This window comes from Nyctibius grandis, chromosome 2, assembly GCF_013368605.1.
Source record: "Nyctibius grandis isolate bNycGra1 chromosome 2, bNycGra1.pri, whole genome shotgun sequence".
In the NCBI taxonomy this organism is placed as follows: Eukaryota; Metazoa; Chordata; class Aves; order Nyctibiiformes; family Nyctibiidae; genus Nyctibius; species Nyctibius grandis.
Window position 1 is genome coordinate 4,906,776 of NC_090659.1, and position 25,425 is coordinate 4,932,200.

The following is a 25,425-nucleotide window of genomic DNA, read 5'->3' on the forward strand; positions in this document are numbered from 1 at the left end:
CTCCAGGGAAAGGAAGAGAACACTAAGTACCAGGACACCCTGAACGTGGATTAGTTTACGCTGTCTTGGAATTGTACCTGCAGAGGGTAAAGGCATGACAAAATGGAGCAGGCAAGGTAACATCGCACCTGCAGTCAGAAGAACGTACGCTCAAAATCCAAGATCATAATCATCAGAATTTAGTCTGAGTTTACAAACTGCATAAGAAAGGAAGAGGAGTGAGGAACTACAGGTCTGGGGAGATGTCGAGTAAGGTGCAAGAAAGGACTTAGGAAGGAAAGGCAAACAAGGAGGAAGATTTCAAAACTAACTTGACCGGGTATCTGCACCGTGCTCTGGGAGACAGAGCACCAGCAGTACATTTCCCCATCTCTCTCTCTGTGAGTGCATTGAGAGAGAGATATCCCTAATACTCAGAAATTGTTGATTCCTTGTCCACACTACTAATAAGAAGTTTAGAATTTATATTTGCCCAGAATTTTACCCGATAAACAGTATTTCGTGGTCCCTCTCCCACTCTCCTATAGACTTTCTTCTTATGGAAACTGGAAAATCAGTCTCTGGAGATGAAGCAATGCAAACAAGAATCCTTAGAATCCTTCCAAATACTACGTTTACAAAAATTATTATTTTGCTGATATGTCAGCGCATGTCATAAAACTAGTTTCCATAGACATTATAACCTTGGCTTTCACAGTACTGTATTCACACAGCTTTTAAAAAAGAATACGCGTTAAACAAAAAAAAAGTTGAGTTGCTTTGGAAAATTCTATGCTGCAACCTATAAAAAGGAAACCAAAAGGGCTACTCATTTACTGTAAGACACGCTTCTTAGTTCTCTCTCTTTTTTCCAGTAGATACTAAGTAGACTGTCCACCCACAACCGAAGGTTGGAAAAGATTTGTGTAATTCTGCAATACTGACGACCAGCTGATCAATTCCTGTTCTTGTGAAAACAGCCATCCAACAACTCTTGCACTCGTAAAGACTCTTCTGTTGTTAATTCGTTTGAAACACGAGTTGATTTTTCGGATGCTTAAAAGGGGAGACCAGTTAGCATAAAAATTTTAAAGTTAAAATCTGTTTCAGGCATTTTATTGTGACGAATGTATTCAGGGGTCTTTATTATGTTCCCTAAATAGCCAGAGTTAGAAATACAAAGCCCTAATTTGTTAACTTCCATGAAACTTAGCTGTTAGCTCAGAGAACTACCGATGTTAAGTCGTCTTTACCAGTGGCAGCTGTATTTTTTTTTCCTGAGAACACTAGCTCTGCCAAATGTAAATTCTATGCCCTACAGTAATTTCTCTTAAAATTTTCAAGTTGCATCAGCTTACTACAGGTTAAAACAGGAATGACCCAAACAAACATTCACTGAGGTTCAAAAGATAGACTAGTAGTGCTTACACAGCAGACCCAAGTGATCTACAAATGTCACTGGAAAATAGACAGTTACAGAAAGTTACAAAAATAAGAACTCTGAGTGTTTATAAAAATCATCTTCACGCGTTTTGCTTCAGAGCCTACGCTCCCCAGACAATCAATGGCACTTCCAGTTCCTTATCATCCGAGCTGAAAGCTGACTTCTTTTCACCAAGTATGCACAGAGCCCAGAACCATAATCTAAGTACCCTGATCAGAAGCCTAAAATTACACTCCACAAGTATTCCTATCAGGGTTTAACATCTGCCAGTTGACTAATGCAACTGATGCTTGAGCCCCCAAAGAACGTCACAAATGCAATTAATCATTACCTCCAGTGGTTTATGAGCACTGTATTTAAAAACAAAACAATGACTGCAGAACAAAGGGTCCTCAAAAATTCTAGATTATTTCTGTTTGCATCATTTAAAAAGTCAGGCAACAGAACTGACAGGAATGACTGGGAACATTTAAATTACAGAAGTAATGTTTGCAAAAGGTTCAAATACGAGTAAGAGTCAAACTTTGTAATAACAAATCTTAGTATTAGAGTATAAAAAAAATACAGACATTGTGTCCCCCTTTTGTGATGAACGCACCAATCCATCAATTTCCTTATACCATGACCACCACCTTCACACTCATGAAGTATTTACCTAGGAGAGCAGAGCCAGGGTTCTGCTGAAGCAGATGCAATACTTCTGTGATAATGGACTACCTTTGAACAAACCAAGTCCTCCTCTTTAAGAGCTCAGTTTAGGTGAAACTGCTAGTTAAAGCTGCACTTAAGGAAGCGCATCAGGAATGCATGGGAGTCGGCCTCTTCTCCTGGGCAACTAGCGATAGGACAAGAGGACACAGCCTCAAGCTTCGCCAGGGGAGGTTCAGGTTGGACATTAGGAAGAATTTCTTCTCAGAAAGGGTCATTAGACATTGGAAGGGGCTGCCCAGGGAGGTGGTGGAGTCACCATCTCTGGAGGTGTTTAAGAAAAGCCTGGACATGGCACTTAGTGCCATGGTCTAGTTGACATGGTGGTGTCAGGGCAATGGTTGGACTCAATGATCCCAGAGGGCTCTTCCAACCTGGCTGATTCTGTGATTCTGTGTGATTCTGTGCACTCTTTGGAGAAAGCATACGCAGGGAACTGTGGTCGTACGAAGCAGGAAATCTGAATTTTCTGAGAAGTTTACACACACCCTCCAGCTACATGGATTCTATAGGGATATTTAAAACCATTGTTCTCTTGATGCTGTTTATGATTATGAAATATTTACAGCCCGTATGTTTTTTGAAATAATGTTTTATATACTCCTAAACCAGTATCAAATACATAATAAATCATTTTTGTACATAAAAAGAATTGATACCTCTCCTATTACAAACACGACGGAAATTATAAAAACTGAGATGCCAGTAACAAAACACACATTAGTAAGCGAGCAGAATTCCTTTTAACAGACCCCATGCATTGGCAGAAAACATCCAGCCTCTCGGAGCAGTATTGGGAACATTCAGTCACTCTTAGCTGTATTAAAGCCTTGCACAAAGGATGAGGAGACAGCAGCATAAAATGAAATAAATTGTTAGTTTTATCACAACTCCAGAGTTTAAAATAAATCTCTTATTGAACCAAGAAGAGGAAAAATAATTTTCCTCATACCAGGTAGCTAGAGTTCTCTGAAAGCAACAAGTTCCTTCTCATTAAAATTTTCTCTTCCCAAATGCTATTCTGAGCTCAGAGAAGATTCTGAGTTAGGTTAAACTATTTACTTCCCATTCAGAACTGTCACATCTCTTGCTTCCAAATTGAACGTTAAATTACGTCCAGAAAGGAATTAAAGCATGAGATAGCATGATTGAGTTATAGTGGCTTAACAAGCTTCTTCAATGGCTTAGAACTTGGCCACATTTTAAGGATGCGCCAAAAGGCACATTGGCCCTGACATAAAGGCTATTCTGCCCCAGCCAAATCTTGAAGTTCTGTTCTAACACACGAAGAAATAACAGAAAAGCCAGCTAACGTTTTTTTCATGTTGAGAAATGATGCTTTCTCCCTTTGCCTTGTTCTTGAGAACTGTTGTGAGAGCTTGAATGAAATCTAAAATGGAACCACGATCAGCCAGTGGCCCACATCTGCCAGGGAAATTTTCAACCCACAAATAAATGATGAAGTTAGAGGTGCCAAAGGTATGTTCTGCCAGGAAAAAATGAGACTACTTATGGAGAGCTAGTGCCACCAGACCTTCCGTAATATCAGAAACATTACAGATAGAGGAAGTGGGGAAGGGGAATCCTAAACACCAAGTGTGGGTAGTGCTCTGATACAGTAGGTGTGAACAATACCCTGCATACAGTAGGGTTAATGACAAGACAAAGTCTTCTCAACTCTCTAAAAACAGTAGGTGTGGGATGGTTTTTGTTTGTTTGTTTGTTTGGGTTTTTTTGGTTTTTTGTTTTTTGTTTTTTTTAATTTAATTCCTGTAAACTGGTAAAGAAACTTTGCTTTTAATATCCATTCAATTCCACCAGAAAACATCTGTGCACCAATTCAGCATTTCTTACCTGTGTTCCCATCCCCACTCTCCATCGATGGTTTACTGGTTTCTGACGGATTGTTCATTCTTGAGTCTGCATTAAAACAGAAATAAAGATAAACTAATACAGCAAAAAAAAAGCCCAAAGCTATTAATACCTTCTTATCCAAGGGAAGTACAGAACATCAGGAATTTGATATGTACTTTACTCTAATTCAGATTACAACACAAAAGGAATTATCAGAAGCAGAACACAACACTGAATCTTCCAGATAAATATTGTTTCAAAACTTTGTATGTCATTATTCCCACACGTGAAATTCCCCTCTTATCGGGGTGAGGAAGGAACAATGACTACATCAAGGTTCAAAAACATTAAGCCTGACCCCCATGGCCTATATTATTCTTGTGTTGGTCTTTTTCCCCCAAAAGAGAAAAGAAATTCAGTCATTATAATTAAATATATGCTGGTTTTCTAATACTGCATTTTTATTTTACAGGCATGTCACTGATATTAAGATATTTCATATTTCGTATATATTCACGCAAAACCATACAAATATAAAATAATTCCTCTTCCTTCTCCCTCTGGATGAATCTATTGAAAAGTCTGCTCTTGGTTTCAAAGCTTGTCAGCTGAATATAGTGCCACGCAGAGGGCCTCTCCAGATGGCAGACAGAGAATATAGTTTCCTTATATAGGAATCTATACAGATGTTCTGTGTATAGCATCAGCTCTCCAGCTTATTACCTCCTAATTCCTCGCTACTGACCTCAGTGTGCCGCATTATCACAAACCAAAATTACAAAAAGAATCTCAAGACAGACCAGTTCATAAAATGAAGCGTAAGCAAATCCTTAAGCGCATTCTTCCATTCCCATAACCAGTTAAATGCAAGTTCAATGAGCTCAAAATGGACCCTTTACTCCAGGATATTCTCTTGCCAGGTGCTTAAAAGGTTACCTCTGTCATGTACTTTCATCAAAGCAGTGATTTCCAAAATACCAACGGGCTGAAGAAGAATACAGCAACAGCATTAACTGCTGCATCTTTCCCCCAGGTACTTTCCAGAATGCCCAGACACTTCACTGCGTGGCAGTCTATGAGAGCTGGAAACGAGAAGCAGGACTATTGCTATGTACTGTCTGCTGCCCAGAGACCACTGCCACCCTCAGGCCACCAGAACCAGGGGTGACAGCAGCAGAGGAGCACAAGCACAAGGCAGGAGGAACGAAGCAGGTGGACAAGGCCTGAATGAAAACAGAAGTCATGATGAAGCCTGTCTGGGAATGCAGGCTGGGAAGAGGAGGGAACTAGTTAGAAATGCAGCATGTGTGAGAGAAAAGATAAAAGACATCAACCTTGGAAAAACTCCAATAAGCAGTTAGGAAGCACAATTTAAGATGCATCAATATTTTTAAAACAAATGTAATTTTCCATGTAAACAACTGCTGCAGCTGAACCCAGCAGGGCCTAGAAAACCCAGAGGACTGTAACAAACAGGAATCTTCCCCCGACAAGTTCACTCAACCTCTCCAGAGTCTCAGCTCTGCTCAGAAAGATCCTATGCCTATGCTAAAATCTCTCAAACGTCAGCCATGTGTAAAAGAGATCTGAACTATCAACGTTACTCTTAGTGTAGATGCAGACATGTGTTAAACTGCTTTGTGAAAGGGGGAGTGAGTGAGGAGAAACCCTCCAGCTGAGCACTGCTGGCCCACACTTCAGCACAAGGCTGCAAGTTTTGCCCTGTTTTTTACAACCTCTGCTTAGCAGACTCAAGCTACAAGTTCAGAGTTTTGAAGGACAGAGCTCTGCTATGGCTGCAGATACAGAACCTATTGCTTCTTGGCTCCTTATTTTGTCATTTTCCACATTTACATAGCACGGTCCACACTCTAGAAACAGAACATGGCTCCACTGACTACACAGAAATGTTTGGTTTTGATATGCCCCTCCCTGCTGATAGATCTGTGTGTAAAACAAATACAAGTACATTTCTATCCAGAAGTTGTGTGTACCTTAAATAGAGTTTATTGTTGAGGCAACAGCACATTTATTTAAAGTGATTATAGGCAACATTCAACTGAGAAACAGCATTAGTTCCTTCCTTGACACACAGCTGGCTACTGAAATTAGTTTAGGTTCAGAGAACACTGAATGGGAGACTTCTCTTTGGACACAAACATGAAGAGTCCTCATCCAACAGGCAAATGACCAAAGAGGGCTTAGAAGTCCAATACATTTGGCTGTGGAAACTAGACTAGCTCATGGGGCTATCGGACATGGGATGCATTTTTTAAGCCCAGGGCACAAGGAAAGCCTGACCTTATGACAGCACTGACCACAGAAGGGAAGAGCATGGGTTGAGAAGATCATCTCTGAATAACATGGGATCCATTCACAGAATCACAGAATCAACCAGGTTGGAAGAGACCTCTGGGATCATCAAGTCCAACCGTTGCCCTGATACCACCCTGTCAACTAGACCATGGCACTAAGTGCCATGTCCAGTCTTTTCTTAAACACCTCCAGAGATGGTGACTTCACCACCTGCCTGGGCAGCCCATTCCAATTCACTGAACCACCTCAGAAAGCTCTTGCAAGAAAAACAACACAGGGCCTCCTGTGCTAGTTTGTTGCAGAAACTGAAGTATTAGAGCCACCGTGCAGGATACTAATGGTAGAATAAACAAACTAAACCCGGAGGGAGGACGCAACTGTCCTGTGCGCAGAATTCCAAGCAACACAGTGACCGTCCCCTCTGTATGAGGAGGCTCATACAAGAAACCTTCCTGCGTGACCAGCAAGTTTGCTCAGGACAGTGTTATAACTGTACAGACCTATTTTCATAAAGCAACCAAGACACGTTTTTCTTTCAGGCTATGCTGCAAAATAAATCCTTTTAAAAAAGGTTTTCAGTGTTTCCTAGTACTAGACATACACACAAAGTTTACTCAACTACCAAAAGCAAGTCTAAACGAAGACCATTTTATTGTAAAGATTCATCCCTAACAAAGACGTCAAACATTGCTATTGCAAAAAAGCAGCAAGTTGGATGAAGAAACATCTTTCTGGTACTGCTCGGGTTCAAAGGAAGGATAGCATCCATTATTTCACCAGCTGACTATTTCTCGTTTAATCTGTGGGCCTTCTGCATGTAAAGCATCACGAACAATGCCGCTATTTCCATTGCAAATGGTATGACATGCATCTGAAGCACAAAACTGCTACCAGCAAAACCGACGTATATCCGCAGGATACTAAACTGACGGATTCATTATACGTCAAATAAAAAGATCATTTGGTTTATACATGCTCATACGATTTCTGCTTTAAAGTTCAAAGAATAAACAAATGAAGTGGGGCTAAAACAACCAGACCATAAGGCCCTCACCTTTTCTTTTTCCTTTAGGTCTTACTTGGGTTTTAAATAAAGGCCCTGGGCTACAACTTCTGCCAACATTATCTAAAAACAAACTCCACAGAAGGAAGGATCGAAAGCAGCAGGTGCATGATTGAAATCAAACTCTCGGGAGTGAATACATTCAGTAGTGCTGCTCCACTAGCAGGGCTGAGGGTGTCACACGGCAGTGCTGTGCCAGGCTGTCACACACCCCCGGTAACATTTCAAAAGGTATTCAGAGAAAGAAGCAGCGGACGCTGGACAAACATGGAGTATTAGGGACTGTACACAGCTAGTAAAACACAGAAAATCTTAACAAGGTTCGTTAACTCTTTCCTTTCACCCATTAAAGTGAAACTGCCTAATACTCCATCAGCACCAGCAAAAATGATTCACTGAGGCATATGGAAAAAACACAGTTCAACATGAGTAAAAACATGCCAAGCATTCACTAGAAATTAATTTTCAAAAAACCCACTTCATATTCAGGAACAAATATTCAGATGTCTGCTTTAAAAATCACCATGCAAAAAGATATTCTCTTTGGCATGTAAGTTCTTACGTGAGCTTATATAATGGAATCAAAAGAATAATAAGAAAAAAATCTGTACATTGAGCTTTGGGGAAAGAGCCTTGAAAATAAATAAAACCTATTGTAAAATTAGGATGATACATTATTATAAATAACTTTAAAAGACACGAAGAAGAAATGATGGCATGTCTGTTCTGCAGTCCTGGTGGAATCTCAGCGCAGGAAACACATTATCCCAGTAACCTTAGGCACAGCTTGCAACGGTATCAATGGCAACCACTGTGGACTCCACCTTATTTTCTACTACGCATGAAGAACCTTGCTATTACATTAAAAATACACAGATAATATACATTCTGTTGGGGAATGGCTCAATACAGCTCCTAAGTTCTGTGAGACTGGGACTCTCTCTCATTCATTTTAATGCTTTAAAATTCATAACACACGGATATGCAAGTCAAGTCCAGTGTTTTTTAAAAGCCAAATGCTTCTCAGACTGAAATCCTGTAAGCAAAAGGTCTGTATTAATATCATCCAAGCCTAGCAGCAAATCTCTCCAGCACAGAGGAGACAAATTCTCCTGGAGCGAGGGAAACAAGAAATAAAAAATAAACCCTGTATTTCCCTGGTACAGATCTATCTATCTACCAGGCAGCTACTTGCTGCTGATTCACTGGTGAGCTTCAGCCTTACAAACACCTCCTCTAGCCTCTGCATATGTGATTAAGCCTCTATGCATAGTCAACCTCACCGCCTCTATTTCCATATTAAACGCTTATAAGAAAGAGCTGAGCTGGTACCCACCTAGAACGTAGTCGCTGCAGTCCAGCATTGCTGTGGTATCCTCTACAGGTTCAGATAGTCCAAGGAAAGGGAGAACGGCAATTTCTAGCAAATCTACACTACTGCTCTCGACCGAACAAGAAAGGGAGCGGGGAGGTGGGGGAAGAAATACAACTTCGGTTACACCATAGCAATCTTCAACTGAACAGGGAAACTTCAGTTGCTCTGTGGAGTTTTAGTCTCTCCTACTAGCTGTGTCTGACATTGTCAAGGCGACTGAAGCGTGAAAAGTTCCCCTTTTTGTAATAAAATAGAAACAAAGATTGCAGCTGGCAGTTTCCATAATGAAGCTTAATCAGTATGCGCCTGATTAGGGCCTTATGCAAATCTCCCCTCGTTAGCACAGCAGCCAGCACTTTGAAGTCCATGAACAATTCATTTGCAGAGTACACTGAAAGCGCTCCCTGCATAATTTAAATCACGGTATAAATATTTATCAGCTCATTTGCATATTAATTGGCAGTGCATGAAGGGAAAAATTATCTCCCGAGTGCCAGCATAATAATTAGGGAACAAAATGAATTTTCTTCCAATAGCTTGGCTTCTCAGCCCTAACTCAAGCACAGTACCACAGGGGAGCAGGGAGGGGAAGAGACAGAGTTCTGTTCAAATGCCACTGAAATGACACGTACAAATTAGAAACAACTCTACAGACTTAAGCACCTTTAATCTTATTCCTGCTGGCAACAATAACTTCAGTAATAAAGGGGATTTGGAAAAAGCTTTCTACACAATCCAAATAAAGCCACGAAAACAATTAGCAAGGTAGAAGCTGAACACAAAGCTGTCAAACCGGTGCTTGCACATCTGCGTGGAGTTTTCCACATCCGAGCACGAACTGTCACAAGAAGGTCCTGGGCAGGGAAGAGAGGACCAGCAGGGCAAGGAAGCGGCACGATTCCCTTTAAATGGCTAAAGAGCTTGGTGATTCATTACCAGGTAATCCCTTTGCCACGGCCAACTTAACAGCAGTGGATATGTCAAGTATTGTGTAACATTTGACACCCACTAATCTATCCTGAGTGAAATCAAAATAGATTTAGTCTTTTGCCTTCCAATGACTTCCAAGAGAAAAACAAAAATCTATTACTAATCCCTTCCACAAACATACACAATACAGCTAAACAAAGCTTGCTGCAGAGCTATGGGTTTTGAAAGGGACACTTTACACCCAGGTTGCATCTTTGAACCACTGAATGATAACCAGAACACACTCGCTGCCGTGACCACAAAGTACGCTGAGGGACTGGAGAACTGGGAAGAGGCTTTGGTCTGTGGAGGAATCAATCTTCTTTTCCAAAAGTGGTCCACAGAACTAAGTGTACTGATGAACTACGAGGCTAGATTAAACCATTTCAAATAGTTTGTTTATCACTCAAATATTTGTGTCCTAAACAGCAAGAACATTTATATAAAATTCAAGTGTAATGTGGACATCACAACATTTAATATTGCATTCTCCGATCAAGAAAAGGTAACGTGATGATGCAGGTGAGATGCAGGTGACTACAGGGTTGAGATACCCACTTCCACATGCTAATGCGAATTAAAAGACTTGGTTCATTCTTTTTTTCTTGAAAAAAAGCTAGCTGTACTTTTCTTCTCCTCATTTCTGAAGTGAATTCAAGTACCGCCTCTCCAAACAAGAGGAGAGCAAAAGAAAAGGGACTTCTCAATCATCCAGTACTGACTGGAATTTATTTCCACGCTTGACCTCTTCTTCTGTTCAGGTTCATATCTCTACTTAACACAAGATGTTCCCTGCTATATATTTAACAGGAGTGATCTTCACTTTAAAAAGATTGTAAGAAGGGAAGGTGCTCCCAGCTCCAGGGAAACAACTGCATGTACTGAATGGGTTTTCCTAATACCTGGTTTCCAACTTGGTTTTCTAATGATTCACGTGTCCCATTGAGACCTCTGAGGCACATCTCCATGGTTCGCAGACCTTCAGTAAACTTCACTCTTCCATACATGCTTTTGGAGTGCACTGGGAGATAATCCGTTTGCTTCATCGGAAGAGTCTGGACACAAATGGTATAACAAGCCAAGCACTTCACAAACCACGTGCCAGTTTAAGTAGTGGCTGAGCTGAGGCAGCCAGTAGCATAGTAAGAGGACAGCAGTGTTATCTTTGGGATCCTTTTCAAATGCGAGTCTGTGTTGAGCTGGTTGAACACAGGTGCAGCATGAAAGGCACACGACCGCAGGAAGTAACCGTTAAAAGCAGGCATGTGTGTAGCGATGGATGACTTGTATCAAACAACAGAACAAGCAAACAGCAAATAAAGGCCAGAGAAGGATGTACCTGAAGCAGTGTTAGCAAGTGTGCTGGCGGTACCACGGGGCTACTCGTCATCCATACTGTCAACATTGCATTGACAGCTAACAAGGACAAGGCGGAAGTTTGCTTCCAATTCCCAACTGTGCCAACCAATCTGCCTTACAAACACCAACCCCCACACAAATGTTCATTTGAACTGTGATTTCCACTAACCTGCTAATTGAAATAAAACCTTATACACTGACTTTTCAAACTAACAATTAGAGGGGGGAAGAAAAAAAAAAAAAGAAAGAATACCATTCTTCCAGTGAGCACTTCATTCTTTGACAATTTTATTATCTTCCCTTTTACGTAAGTTCTTAAGTTTTGGCCAAAAAAAAAAGCCTATTGTTTGATTTAGGCCACACTACTGCAACTATTTATCCGGTAGGCTTCCAAAGGAGGCCTGAAGACACAAGGAGGAAAAGGTTTGGGAAGGAACAGTGCATACCACCCTGCTTCAAAACCAACGGCGGAATATGCTAGTTTAACTTTCCTTTAGGTTCTGCCGTGTCATTGACCGTTCTTCTCTTTCTGGATTCTTACATTACAAGTTACTTAACACCCTGAACCAAAGTCATACTTCTGATACTCACATTTAAGCAAAATGCCACTCTGGGCTTTGCACACACAGTTCCATTTTTCCTCCAAAGGCACCTCTAAGAAGAGAAGGTGATGCACTGTGTGATCATCCATGCAAAAAACTCGTCACATCCCACGCAACTACAGACATTTCAAAATGTGTTTCCTCTTCACCTAATTCTACAATTCTTACATTGATGATTTTTCCCACATAATTCTATTCATATTTTTCCTTCAAACTAAAGGAACTAAGCCACTAACATGGAGTCAGGTATGACAAAGGCAGATGTTCTTCAGTCAAACACTTCAGAGTCTACAGGTAAGGCTTCAGGAGATTCTTTCTACCCCCTTCTCCTCTTCTCTTCACTCTTAACATATCTTCCACACCTTCCCATTTCAAATGAATGCTTTTGTTTTGCTGTTTGTCCCACCAATATGTCACTTTATTTATTCTATTCTGATGATTATACTTGATACCTTAATACCTTACTTTTTGGACAGGGAACCTCATTTTCCCCTGCAGGCTATGTAACTCTTGGTTAGATCTCCTTTTGCATCTTCCATTTCTCCTCCTGGTTTTTTTCCATTTATTATGCCCAATTGACTGACTGTAAACTCCACAAAATTATTCCCAATGTCACCTATTGTAAATACGTGTTATAGATAGTGAAAGTTGTTACAAACTAGGGGGAAAGGATGTTTAAACCCTTATCTTCAGATGGTCGGTTGGTCTTTTTCTTTTTTTTAAAAAAAAAAAAATATGCAGAATTAAAGGGATAAAGGGCAAAGTTATTATCAACATTATTCTATTCAACAACTTTATGGGGGAAAAGAGTCTTGATTATGTTTCCATATATTAGTAAAATGTCATTTACTACATGCCCTCAATGACAGCTAGGAAATTTCTGCCACTAGCCAGCTCTGTGACAAGTGTGACCTTTGTAAACTTCGCAGGCGTGCTTCCTGATACAACATGGCAGGATCACCCAACAATTCATTATTTCCCTTTTGAATGGTGCACTTGGGATGATGAAAGGCAAGGAAATATGGTATTAATTGTAACATATTGGAATACTGTGTCCAGTTGTGGGCCCCGCACTTCAAGAAAGATGTTGAGGTGTTGGAGTGAGTCGAGAGGAGGGCGACCAAGCTGGTGAAGGGTCTGGAGGGTCTGTCCTATGAGGAACGGCTGAGGGAGCTGGGGTTGTTTAGCCTGGAGAAGAAGAGGCTCAGAGGTGACCTTATTGCAGTCTACAACTACCTGAAGGGAGGTTGTAGTGAAGTGGGAGTCGGCCTCTTCTCCCAGGCAACTAGCGATAGGACAAGAGGACACAGCCTCAAGCTTCGCCAGGGGAGGTTCAGGTTGGACTTTAGGAAGCATTTCTTTTCAGAAAGGGTCATTAGACATTGGAATGGGCTGCCCAGGGAGGTGGTGGAGTCACCATCTCTGGAGGTGTTTAAGAAAAGACTGGACATGGCACTTAGTGCCAAGGTCTAGTTGAGATGGTGGTGTCAGGGCAACGGTTGGACTCGATCCCAGAGGTCTCTTCCAACCTGGCTGATTCTGTGATTCTGTGATATTAGCATACTGCCTTCATTAGTGTATTGGTGTCTAGTATATTTTATCTTGAAGAACCACTGAAGAAGAGTGGTCACCAAAGCTTTGAAAATACTGCATGACGAAGCATAACGTCATGAACACTGGCAACACTCAGAGTAAGGCTGCTTTCTATATGCCACACCAGCCAAGACCATACCTACAGCCAGCCCTATACTGACATTACACAGAGCTACTACATTGTAACTCAAGACATTTCCAAGTCTCCATTCCACAAACTACATGAAATCTAATAAAAATTTCATCAAACAGAACTCCAGTGTGCTATTAAAAAAATTATAAAAATCACGTACTTCAACAACATAAACTGTTATTAAAGTTGGCACAATCCTCTTAGAGTAATTACGGAGCAACAGACAGCAGCCTGTTCGTAGTTAGGGCTGCAAACTAAGCTCTAATTTTAGCCACCACCTTTGACTTTGGATAACAAAATTGATTTTACCTGAAAATTGCTAAGTTTGCTCCGAAAGCCAAAGAGCAGTTGCCTGGAAAAGTCAAATAAAATTGGCCTGTTTTAGAATTACCAGTCATTACGCAATTGCTATGAATTGGAATTTTAGTCTACATCTAATTTTACTTCTCTCTCACAAACTCAAATAATAACTGTCCTTTCAAACTTTCCACCCCACAAAACGTCTTTCCAAATTCTTTTGTGTACCTTTTTTGAAGAAAATTAGGTATGCAGACAGCTAAGCAGGAATGCTAATTCATCTTCTCAGTGCAGGACAGCAGATACTCACAAGCACCTGACACATCAATATAAAGGGGTTTGTTTGTGGGTTTGGTTTTTTAAGTCGCACTTATTTTTGTCCTCAGAAAGTAGCAACTATCATGGTTTAAGTAATTTTTTTTATAGTAAGAAAACTCTAGTCATGACAAGCTCACAGTACAGTATCACCATAGAAGGAGGGGGAAAAAAGGGGGAGGAGCGGCAGGAGGAGGGGGAGGAGAGAAAAGAAAATAAATACCCTTATTAAAAAATTACAGCATTATAGCTTTCCCAAGCAAACAGCCTTATTGGAAACTCACAGCTAACTCTACCATTGTGGCACATCATTTGAACAGTTTTGCCCTCCCCTTACCGCCGACAAGCCATAGCGCATAAGAAACGATCCATTTTAAATTTACACAGAAGCTTTTCTTTCATTCTCTTGAGTGTTTTCTCTTCAAAAGCAAAGGACATAAATTCAGCGCAGTCCATCCTTGTTCAAAACCACAACTTTGATCCATGAGACCATCATAACGTTTACTTAGAAATCATGGAATATTTTGAAGAGTAGCAAACAGGTCTTTACATCTCCTGATTTAAGCACTCATGCTTCACTCATAAGACGTTTTCAAGGTTTTCATCACTATCTCATAATGGCTTGAGACCTTTTATTTATTTATTTACACGCACCAAACACTACATCATAAGCACTGACTCCAGGAACTTAATTTAAAAAAAAAAAACAACCCAAAGTGTCACACATTTGAAAAGAAATTTTGTAGTCTATCTAGACTTCAGTAAGGCATTCGACACTGTCTCCCACAGCATCCTCCTAGACAAACTGGCTGCCCGGGGCTTGGATGAGTGGACTCTTTGATGGGTTAAAAACTGGCTGGATGGCCGAGCCTGGAGAGTGGTGGTGAATGGGGCAAAGTCCAACTGGCGGCCGGTCACTAGCGGTGTTCCCCAGGGCTCAGTTCTGGGGCCGGTGCTGTTCAATATCTTTATAGATGATCTAGACGTAGGGATTGAGTGCACCCTCAGCAAATTTGCAGATGACACCAAGCTGGGTGGGAGTGTCAATCTGCTAGAGGGTAGGAAGGCCCTACAGAGGGATCTGGACAGCTTAGATAGATGGGCCGAGACCAACGGCATGAGGTTCAACAAGAACAAGTGCCGGGTCTTACACTTGGGCCACAACAACCCCCTGCAGCGCTACAGGCTGGGGGAGGAGTGCTTGGAAAGCGGCCCGGCGGAAAGAGACCTGGGGGTGCTGATCCACAGCCAGCTAAACATGAGCCAGCAGTGTGCCCAGGTGGCCAAGAAGGCCAATGGCATCCTGGCCTCTCTTAGGAATAGTGTAGCCAGCCGGTCTAGGGAAGTGATCGTCCCTCTGTACTCGGCACTGGTGAGGCCGCACCTTGAATCCTGTGTCCAGTTCTGGGCCCCGCACTTCAAGAAAGATGTTGAGGTGTTGGAGCGAGTCCAGAGGAGGGCAACCAAGCTGGTGAAGGGTCTGGAGGGTCTGACCTATGAGGAATGGCTGAGGGAGCTGGGGTTGTTTAGCCTGGAGAAGAGGAGGCTCAGAGGTGACCTTAGTGCAGTCTACAACTACCTGAAGGGAGGTTGTAGTGAAGTGGGAGTCGGCCTCTTCTCCCAGGCAACTAGCGATAGGACAAGAGGACACAGCCTCAAGCTTCGCCAGGGGAGGTTCAGGTTGGACATTAGGAAGCATTTCTTCTCAGAAAGGGTTATTAGACATTGGAAGGGGCTGCCCAGGGAGGTGGTGGAGTCACCATCTCTGGATGTGTTTAAGAAAAGACTGGACATGGCACTTAGTGCCATGGTCTAGTTGACAGGGTGGTGTCAGGGCAATGGTTGGACTCAATGATCCCCGAGGTCTCTTCCAACCTGGTTGATTCTGTAATTCTATGTTGCACCTGCCATAGAGCTGTTGCACTGTAGCACTTTTTAGTATTTGCAGGAGGGCACTCACTTCCTTTTCAATTTAACTAGAAGTTAGCATAGAAAATGAGTAAATCATGCTTTGATTCCATCACACTTGAGGTATGGTTCTATACCATTACATATTCATTGATCTAGTGAACTTGGATGTGAAAAGTAGTATCCAAAGTTAAGCGGGATTTTTTTAAAAAACACACACACACAAAATTTTTTTAAATGTAAATATTTTAAGGACGATGCTTGTCTGAGTTTTTATCCACATAAATACAGGTCTCACCTTCCTTTAAAATTACTGGTTTGTCAAATCTGAAATACTTCACGCTAACAAGGACTGAAAACCTGGAGCAGATATAAAAGGTGTTTCCTAATAAAACAATATACATTTTATTACTTTTACAAGATTTGCATGCATTGCAGTGCTTTTCAAAAAGTACTGCAGGACACAAAGTAGAGAAAGACTGAAATAAAGACTGATGTGAAGTTAGGTGAACGAAACACAAGGGAGGGCTGAAGAACACGACCAGTAAAACTTCGAAATTTATCAGAATAAGAAAAAAATAAGGAAAAATAAGAAAAAAAAAGAAGCAATTTAAGGGCATAGATCTACATAACAGCAGTACTGAAATAAAGAAACAAAAACAAAACAACAACAAAAAAATCTCACCACCTTGAAAGCTTGCAAGCTTTTATGGGATGCCGCAGATCAGGGCAGTTGGAGAACCTGGAGCACTGCCAGGCGCCAGCCACCAGCCACCATGAGGAGTGGGGTGACCCCAAAGTTCCCCTGGCAGGGAACATCAGCCCATGCTCATGTATCCCCTGGACGTAAACTGGTCGTCTCTTACTAGTCGTCTGCTGGGATGACATTTATGGGAGAACACATCTTCCACACATGCAGTGGCTACTGAAATTGTGCACACATTTGAATGGCAAAGGTAAACGCAGTTCATACTCCCAAAACCCCCAAGCAATGAAGATGGCATAAATATTGCCAGCTTCAAATTGTTATTGCAATACACATTAAAAATACCAAGTATTTGAGTAAAAGAAATATTCTCTAATATGTAAATCACAACACAATTTATCTGACGACATATGAAGGCTACTTGGGCCAAGCTCAAATACTGAACGGCAGGATTTGTTTTAGCAGTTGTATGACCTATTACATTTTGGAAATATCACCGTATGTGCAGTCCAAAAGCACTAAATTTGCCTCCCCGTGTCCACCCACATAACAGGGACAGGCCCTCAGAGCTTAAAAACATTGTTTTTAAACTCACCTGTAAATCAAAGCATAATACCTTATGCAAATATGCTGTTTCTCTGTTCTCCACTTTGCCAAAGTAGTAATTACTAGTCTAGCCTGATGAATAGGGGCTCCACAAAGAACAGACTAATTCAGTATACGACTTAACCACACGATTCGGTGCAATTCAAATCCCTGAGTCTCCACGCCACTTGTCATTAAATACACTACAGGTCACTCTCAAAATACATCAAGTCACAGGTTTAAGTTTATTGTGATTTCTGCTGGAGCCAACTGGATACATCAAGATCAACAGCAGAGCTAGTATTTATCTCTAGTGAGCATTAGTGTTTGACAAAAAAATTAATAGAAAAAAGCACATGCAAAACCTGCACAGTTCATGGTATGAATCAAAGTTGCACTGCTGTTATCACCATCCTTTGCAGGAACTGCTTTTGCTCTCTCTTCCTTAATAACTATCTCAAATCTGAAGGAGGATATTGCTTTAATGCCCTCAGCACACTGATCCAGACACTATTAACACCTGTAGGAACCACAAGACATGTCATGAGAATGCTTCTTTCTGAAGCTGAAATTATTTGATCTCAAGGAGGAAAAGGCCAAATTCCAGACAAGCTACTTTGGATGTTACAAATTGAACAAAAAAATTGCCAGATGCAAGATCTCAAGAAAGAAACGGAGTTATTCACACTGCAGACGCTGATTCCATCCATCAGCACACCTGTCCAAGTACCATCTCGGATGGTCAGAGCCAACATAAGACTGCATTTGCTATCAGTCAGAAAAAAAATAAAAAAACAAGGTTCCTGGGCACCTGGGGCTTTAATTTACGATAATTTAGGAACAGTAGAAAGTGAAAACCACAGCGTAACTCCACATATGAAGTATAACCTACATGAGCTTTTCCAGGAAACGTTCACAAGCAGTTTTGCCCATTTTAGAGCTCTGCTGTGCTAAAGCAGAAAGGCCATTGATGAGCTTTTCCAGGAAATAAGCACAAGAATGGGTTTACTAGCAGCAATGCTGAAATGCATGCGGTATGACTACCACCCGTGAGTGTGTTTCCAGAGGATTTGCTGGGAAGACATGCACGTTTTATTTGCAGGCTCATGGACACACACCGCTGAAGACATGGATGTCTTGTTTATCTGTCCAAGAAACCGGAGCAGAGGGAAACTTTTCTGCACTGCCCCACTTTCTGTAACTTATTCTAAGTGTTAGGTTGACAGATACGGAATCCTCTCAAAAGAAATTCATGATCTAGTCACAAATTACAGGGTAAAAGAAGTCAACTGAAAAAAAAATGGGTCAAAATGCCTAACAAAAAAATTTTAAAAAGTGAATACCCAGAATACTTTCACAGAATCACAGAATCACAGAATCAATCAGGTTGGAAGAGACCTCTGGGATCATCGAGTCCAACCGTTGCCCTGACACCACCATGTCAACTAGACCATGGCACTAAGTGCCATGTCCAGGCTTTTCTTAAACACATCCAGAGATGGTGACTCCACCACCTCCCTGGGCAGCCCCTTCCAATGGCTAATGACCCTTTCTGAGAAGAAATGCTTCCTAATGTCCAACCTGAACCTCCCCTGGCGAAGCTTGAGGCTGTGTCCTCTTGTCCTATCGCTAGTTGCCCGGGAGAAGAGGCCGACTCCCACTTCACTACAACCTCCCTTCAGGTAGTTGTAGACTGCACTAAGGTCACCTCTGAGCCTCCTCTTCTCCAGGCTAAACAACCCCAGCTCCCTCAGCCGTTCCTCGGAGGTCAGACCCTCCAGACCCTTCACCAGCTTGGTCGCCCTCCTCTCGACTCGCTCCAACACCTCAACATCTTTCTTGAAGTGCGGGGTCCACAACTGGACACAGGATTCAAGGTGCGGCCTCACCAGTGCCCGTACAGAGGGACGATCACTTCCCCAGACCGGCTGGCTACACTATTCCTAATAGAGGCCAGGATGCCATTGGCCTTCTTGGCCACCTGGGCACACTGCTGGCTCATGTTCAGCTGGCTGTCGATCAGCCATTGGCAAGTTTAATACTTACTTGCCAATTGCTCAGTAAAACACAAGTTTCATATAAGCATATCTCACTGTTTTCAAAGAATAAACAAAAAATTAAAAATAGGACACTTAATTTAGGACCCTAAATAAATACCTGTCAGTACTACGGCCACGGGCCATGAACGCTGAGTCAGCAAAAAGCCAGCCAAGAGCGTCAGTAGCTGCAGCCCTGCTCACCCCTCACTGCTATAGTGCCTCCTCTCTGGTGCTGCCACATACAGAACTACACAAGAGAACTGATCTCTGTCAAAACTACTCCAACCACAAGGAGAAACTACTAACCCAAATCTGTTTCTTAACCCAGTGGGAGAAATGTTTACCCCGTTGAAGCACAAAGGCAGCAAAGAAGCAGGAACAAACAACTGGGCAGGACTGTTTCAGCAGCAGGATTACCTTAAAACTTTTATTATCAACAGCTGAAATCCACTCGCAAGTTACATATGCATCTTATGAACTCTATCATGCAACTTATGTGACAAATAGAAGAAACTGAAATCTCACCACAACTATTTATTTCCTCTTTGGGACACTGACTCTCAGCCCTAATGTTGACAACTCGTATCAAGCTACCTGAAGGGAGGTTGTAGTGAAGTGGGAGTCGGCCTCTTCTCACGGGCAACTAGCAATAGGACAAGAGGACACAGCCTCAAGCTTCTCCAGGGGAGGTTCAGGTTAGACATTAGGAAGAATTTCTTTTCAGAAAGGGTCATTAGCCATTGGAATGGGCTGCCCAGGGAGGTGGTGGAGTCACCATCTCTGGAGGTGTTTAAGAAAAGACTGGACATGGCACTTAGTGCCATGGTCTAGTTCACAGGGTGGTGTCAAGGCAACGGTTGGACTCGATGATCCCAGAGGTCTCTTCCAACCTGGTTGTTGATTCTGTGATTCTGTGATCACAACAGGCTGAAGATTTAAATCTTCAAGGGAGACCAAGGCTCTGGTGACATTACGATAGAGCAGAACTGAAAATGTGTACAGGTAGACAACCACCCATTAAGCCTCAGAATTATTTTTATTTACATATATGTACACACTTTATGTGTTTCATATACAAACATATATGCTTTATACATATTTACATATACTTTATGTGTTTTATACAAAAACTTGCGTATTACATATAGTATATACAGTATGCTTTTTATATATATATATATATATATAAAAAAATTTTTTAAAAGTACTGAGGTGTTGATCTCCGATTTCTCAAAGCTTCTAAGCCTACTGTTCTGAAAACAGTTTACATGTTCCTGTAAGACATTCCTGCAGAAAGGTACCAAGGCAGTTTGTCAACCCAGTGGAAGACACAGCATAACGAGCAAGTTGGCATACAGTGCTGGTTTAATCACTTTTGTCTTGGTCAAAAGGCAAGTTGATGTAGTGAGAATGAACAAGCAAGAAAGAAGTAAAGCACTTAAGTGCCAGAACACCATCATCCCCCCAGAATCCCACCACAAACAGCCTGAGAGCTGCCAGCTGACCACTGCTGTTGACTTGAATGAAAATTATTCCACAGCCGCCTTAGGAAGTAGTCACAGTCAGCACTGAAAGAAGAGCAATTCAGTATTCAGAAAAAAATCAAGCTAAGCTCTCCAGCAACACTGAATATTGCACTGACATTTTAATATTGCCCTGAGTTGAACTAACATGCCATTTTAAAATAACAACCTGTATTCCATACTGCCTTCACAATCCCTCACCATCACAGAGAGATTACTCATTAAAAATGAAGTTAACAAATTCTCTGGGATGTAACTAAGTTAGAGGCAGTAATACCAAAAAAATCCTCTGTGACATTACATTTCCAACAAGCCTTACAACACTGGCAAAATGCACAAAAAAGGCTACAAAATTCAGAACCCTGCATGAGTCTGCAAGAACCACGAGTATGTGCAGCTTTACCATCCAATGTGACAGTCTCAAAATGACAAGCCCCTTTTTTGCCTGCCTACTGGCTAGTCTACACTCCTCTTTTCTTCTTTTGAATTTTCCCCAACTTAAATTGAATGCAAATGAGCCAGGTGTGGTCCCCAGAGCAGCAATCTGCAGATAGTCCCCACCGAGTTCCCATAGCAACTTGCACAGCTGGCCATGAGAAAGGGGTTGTATCTGCTTCATATTGGCTACAGAGTTTAAACACTCAGCGAGTGAAACACCAATTACGGCATGTTATAAAGGAAACATCTATTAAAAAGCACATTCATTTTTCCTGGATTAATACATGAAAATAAAACTCTAGATATGCTCCTAGTTCAGCAACTGCTCGGCACGTAAAGTGAATATCTGTTATTTACAGGAGGCAATACCTGCAGGGGAAATGGCTTCTCTCTTCTGCTGCAAGCCTCTTAAGTTTAAGGAACACTACACCATTTAGAAAATACCTGTCGTTCTGTTAATTGCAATCAAGATCACACAGCTGAAAGAGAGAAGTCAGAAACCCAAACACAAATCCTTCAAGTTGTAAGACTTCCACAAGACAGCTTCTCTCCGATAAGTGCGTTGTAATATTTCCCATTTTAATTGTACTCTTTCTGTATCAGCTCTCTAAATCTCATTCTAAAAATCTAAAGTTACCCTGTGACTGACAAACAACAGACAGTTCATCACGTACAAATCCTACCCTTTGTTCCTTACCTCCAAACACGTATCCCACCTTCTATTCATTCCGCTCCTCTCTGCGTCCTGCACGCGTAGCTCACTGCTTTCGCTTACATCCAAGCCTGCAACTCTTCTCCTTTACGCTTCATCCCAGCCTTCTCGCTGTGCCCCCTTCCATATCTTCTGGTTAAACAACAGGGAGAAGGTACTGGGGCTAATTTGGAACCACGGGTGTACTGACTGTCCATAGGCATGTTCTTGTTGGTCAACTGACCAGATAAGCAATACAGATAAGGACTACGCGTCTCTGCTTCTCCTTTAGCATGGCCACAAACAGGACATCTCTACTTAGACTATGGGTTCAAGTAAGAACAGCCCTACAGGCTTAAGGAAAAGGGTCTGTGCATCCCAGCTAATACCCTATGGCCAGCCAGGAAGCAGGAACCGAAAGCTGATGCTTAGGCAAGAGTGCAGGAACACAGAAGGTACATAAGACACTGCCCCCCTACATTACAACTCAAAGACTTCTTGGGGCAGAGGATGTTGACAAACATTAAGCAACCCTCAACAGACTTTTCTCTCCCACGAATCCACACTAACATCCCGTTGAACCCCTGTAAACTTCTAGGAGCCAGCCTGCAGCAAGGAGTCCCACAGCCTAAGTATACATCGAAGAACATTCTTTCTTATTTTGTTTTGAATTTATCTTCTCTGTAGCACTACTTCCATTTCCCCTACTTCTTGCACAAAAAGAGACAGTGAGCTGTAAGCCTCTAGTCACCCCTCCATGACACTTCACTGACTTCTGCCATATCCCCCGCTTAGGTCTATCTTTTCTAGGATGATAAACGCAGTTGTTCATGAAAAGCACGCGTGGCTTCTGTACAATGATCCCTAATGCTGCTTTTCTACATCTTTTTCATGTAGGGGAAGAAGAGCTGCACAGTACAGTACACCCAGGAGAAAGCAGCAGTAATGGATTGTGGCACAATGATATTTTTTCTTATATTGCTTTGCACTCTGTTCTTTTCCTGGTAAGCCCTAGCATTTGATTTGCTTTTTGACCACTTGTTGAGCATGAAAATACAGTAGATACCTCCATGAAAACTCGTAACGTGAAAGATCTCATACCTGGAGCGTAAAGAGTGCCTATAATACTGCACGTGAAGTGCAAATCTTACCTCTAACTTATTCACCTGTTTCAGGAAAACTACAGGAGCTTACAGAATCACAGAATCAACCAGGTTGGAAGAGACCTCTGGGATCATCGAGTCCAACCATTGCCCTGACACCACCCTGTCAACTAGACCATGGCACTAAGTGCCATGTCCAGGCTTTTCTTAAACACCTCCAGAGATGGTGACTCCACCACCTCCCTGGGCAGCCCATTCCAATGGCTAATGACCCTTTCTGAGAAGAAATGCTTCCTAATGTCCAACCTGAACCTCCCCTGGCGAAGCTTGAGGCTGTGTCCTCTTGTTCTATCGCTTGTTGCCCGGGAGAAAAGGCCGACTCCCACTTCACTACAACCTCCCTTCAGGTAGTTGTAGACTGCACTAAGGTCACCTCTGAGCCTCCTCTTCTCCACGCTAAACACCCCCAGCTCCCTCAGCCATTCCTCGTAGGTCAGACCCTCCAGACCCTTCACCAGCTTGGTCGCCCTCCTCTCGACTCGCTCCAACACCTCAACATCTTTCTTGAAGTGCGGGGCCCACAACTGGACACAGGATTCAAGGTGCGGCCTCACCAGTGCCGAGTACAGAGGGACGATCACTTCCCCAGACCGGCTGCCTACACTATTCCTAAGAGAGGCCAGGATGCCATTGGCCTTCTTGGCCACCTGGGCACACTGCTGGCTCATGTTTAGCCGGCTCTCGATCAGCAACCCCAGGTCTCTTTCCGCCGGGCCGCTTTCTAACCACTCTTCCCCCAGCCTGTAGCGCTGCAGGGGGTTGTTGTGGCCAAAGTGTAAGACCCGGCACTTGTTCTTGTTGAACCTCATGCCGTTGGTCTCGGCCCATCTATCCAACCTGTCCAGATCCCTCTGTAGGGCCTTCCTACCCTCCAGCAGATCAACACTCCCACCCAGCTTGGTGTCATCTGCAAATTTGCTGAGGGTGCACTCAATCCCTACGTCCAGATCATCTATAAAGATATTGAACAGCACCGGCCCCAGAACTGAGCCCTGGGGAACACCGCTAGTGACCGGCCGCCAGTTGGACTTTGCCCCATTCACCACTTATCTTACCTCTAACTTATTCACCAGTTTCAGGAAAACTACGGGAGCTTAGTATCATTGAAATATCATCATTTGTTCAGTTTGGTTAAAATTGGCCAACTGTTTATAAGAGAGAATGGAAAGGAAAAGTCAGACAGAAATGACAATCTCCTTACAAAACCTGGCTAACATAAAAATAACAACACGATGCTTATCAGTTTCCAAAAAAACAGGCAGTTGATAAGAAATAGACTCAGTACCAGTCAGTTCTGTTTGCGGTGACAGTTTAATGTGCATATTGGGAGTTAGCTATAAATTCTGTTCATCCATCAACATATATAAGACTTTGTACACCTGGGAGCTTTATCTATGACCCCACCTGTGGGAACTAGCCTTAATCCATCACTAACTTGAAAGCTGCTCGTTTGCTTAAGTAGTTTGAGTTTTCTTCTCTCCCCTTTCTCTGTTCCCTTCCAAATTTCTTTTCAGACTAAGCAGCAGCACTTCAAAGAAACAGCTGAGCTGGTGGCATTAAAATGACCAGGGAAACACACAAAGCTTTAGCAGGGTACAACCACCGAGCAAGTGAAACATGCCATTTAGTGTTAAGCCCACTCAATTGAAAAAAAAAAAAAATCACAATTCATTAGAAGAAAAAACCCATTTGTATTCTCCTATAGGCCTGGCATAATTTGCACTTTAAGAACCACACCATATTAACAGTCCATTGTATATTAATAAAAGCCAAAGAACTAAAACCCAAAGGCTCTTGGTCTGTATTGCAAGCAACAAGTTTACACAATTTACAGAAAGAAATGAAATGGACATACAGGTGGCAGAGTCTGGAATGTGAGAAGCTGAAAAATGAAGATTTTACATTGGAAGCGAACACGGACTTAAATCTCGCAAGAGACATCAAGGACAACAAGAAAGGCTTCTTCAAGTACATCAGGGCAAAAGAAAGACTAGGGACAATGTGGGCCCACTGCTGAATGAGGAGGGTGCCCTGGTGACGAAGGATACAGAGAAGGTGGCATTACTGAATGCCTTCTTTACACACAGAATCACAGAATCAACCAGGTTGGAAGAGACCTCGGGGATCATCGAGTCCAACCGTTGCCCTCACACCACCCTGTCAACTAGACCATGGCACTAAGTGCCATGTCCAGGCTTTTCTTAAACACATCCAGAGATGGTGACTCCACCACCTCCCTGGGCAGCCCATTCCAATGGCTAATGACCCTTTCTGAGAAGAAATGCTTCCTAATGTCCAACCTGAACCTCCCCTGGCGAAGCTTGAGGCTGTGTCCTCTTGTCCTATCGCTAGTTGCCTGGGAGAA

At 42.3% G+C, this 25,425-nt stretch overlaps 1 protein-coding gene across 3 annotated transcripts in view; it reads right to left on the bottom strand.

Annotated features, from left to right (window-relative positions):
• Positions 1 to 25,425, bottom strand: part of POU2F1 (POU class 2 homeobox 1) — a 123,611-nt gene that overhangs the window by 44,934 nt on the left and 53,252 nt on the right. For all 3 annotated transcript variants that reach the window (XM_068423421.1, XM_068423412.1, XM_068423429.1), the window contains exon 2: positions 3,986 to 4,051. In XM_068423421.1, the coding sequence (XP_068279522.1) occupies positions 3,986 to 4,051 (66 nt within the window). The remainder of the gene's footprint in view (positions 1 to 3,985; positions 4,052 to 25,425) is intronic.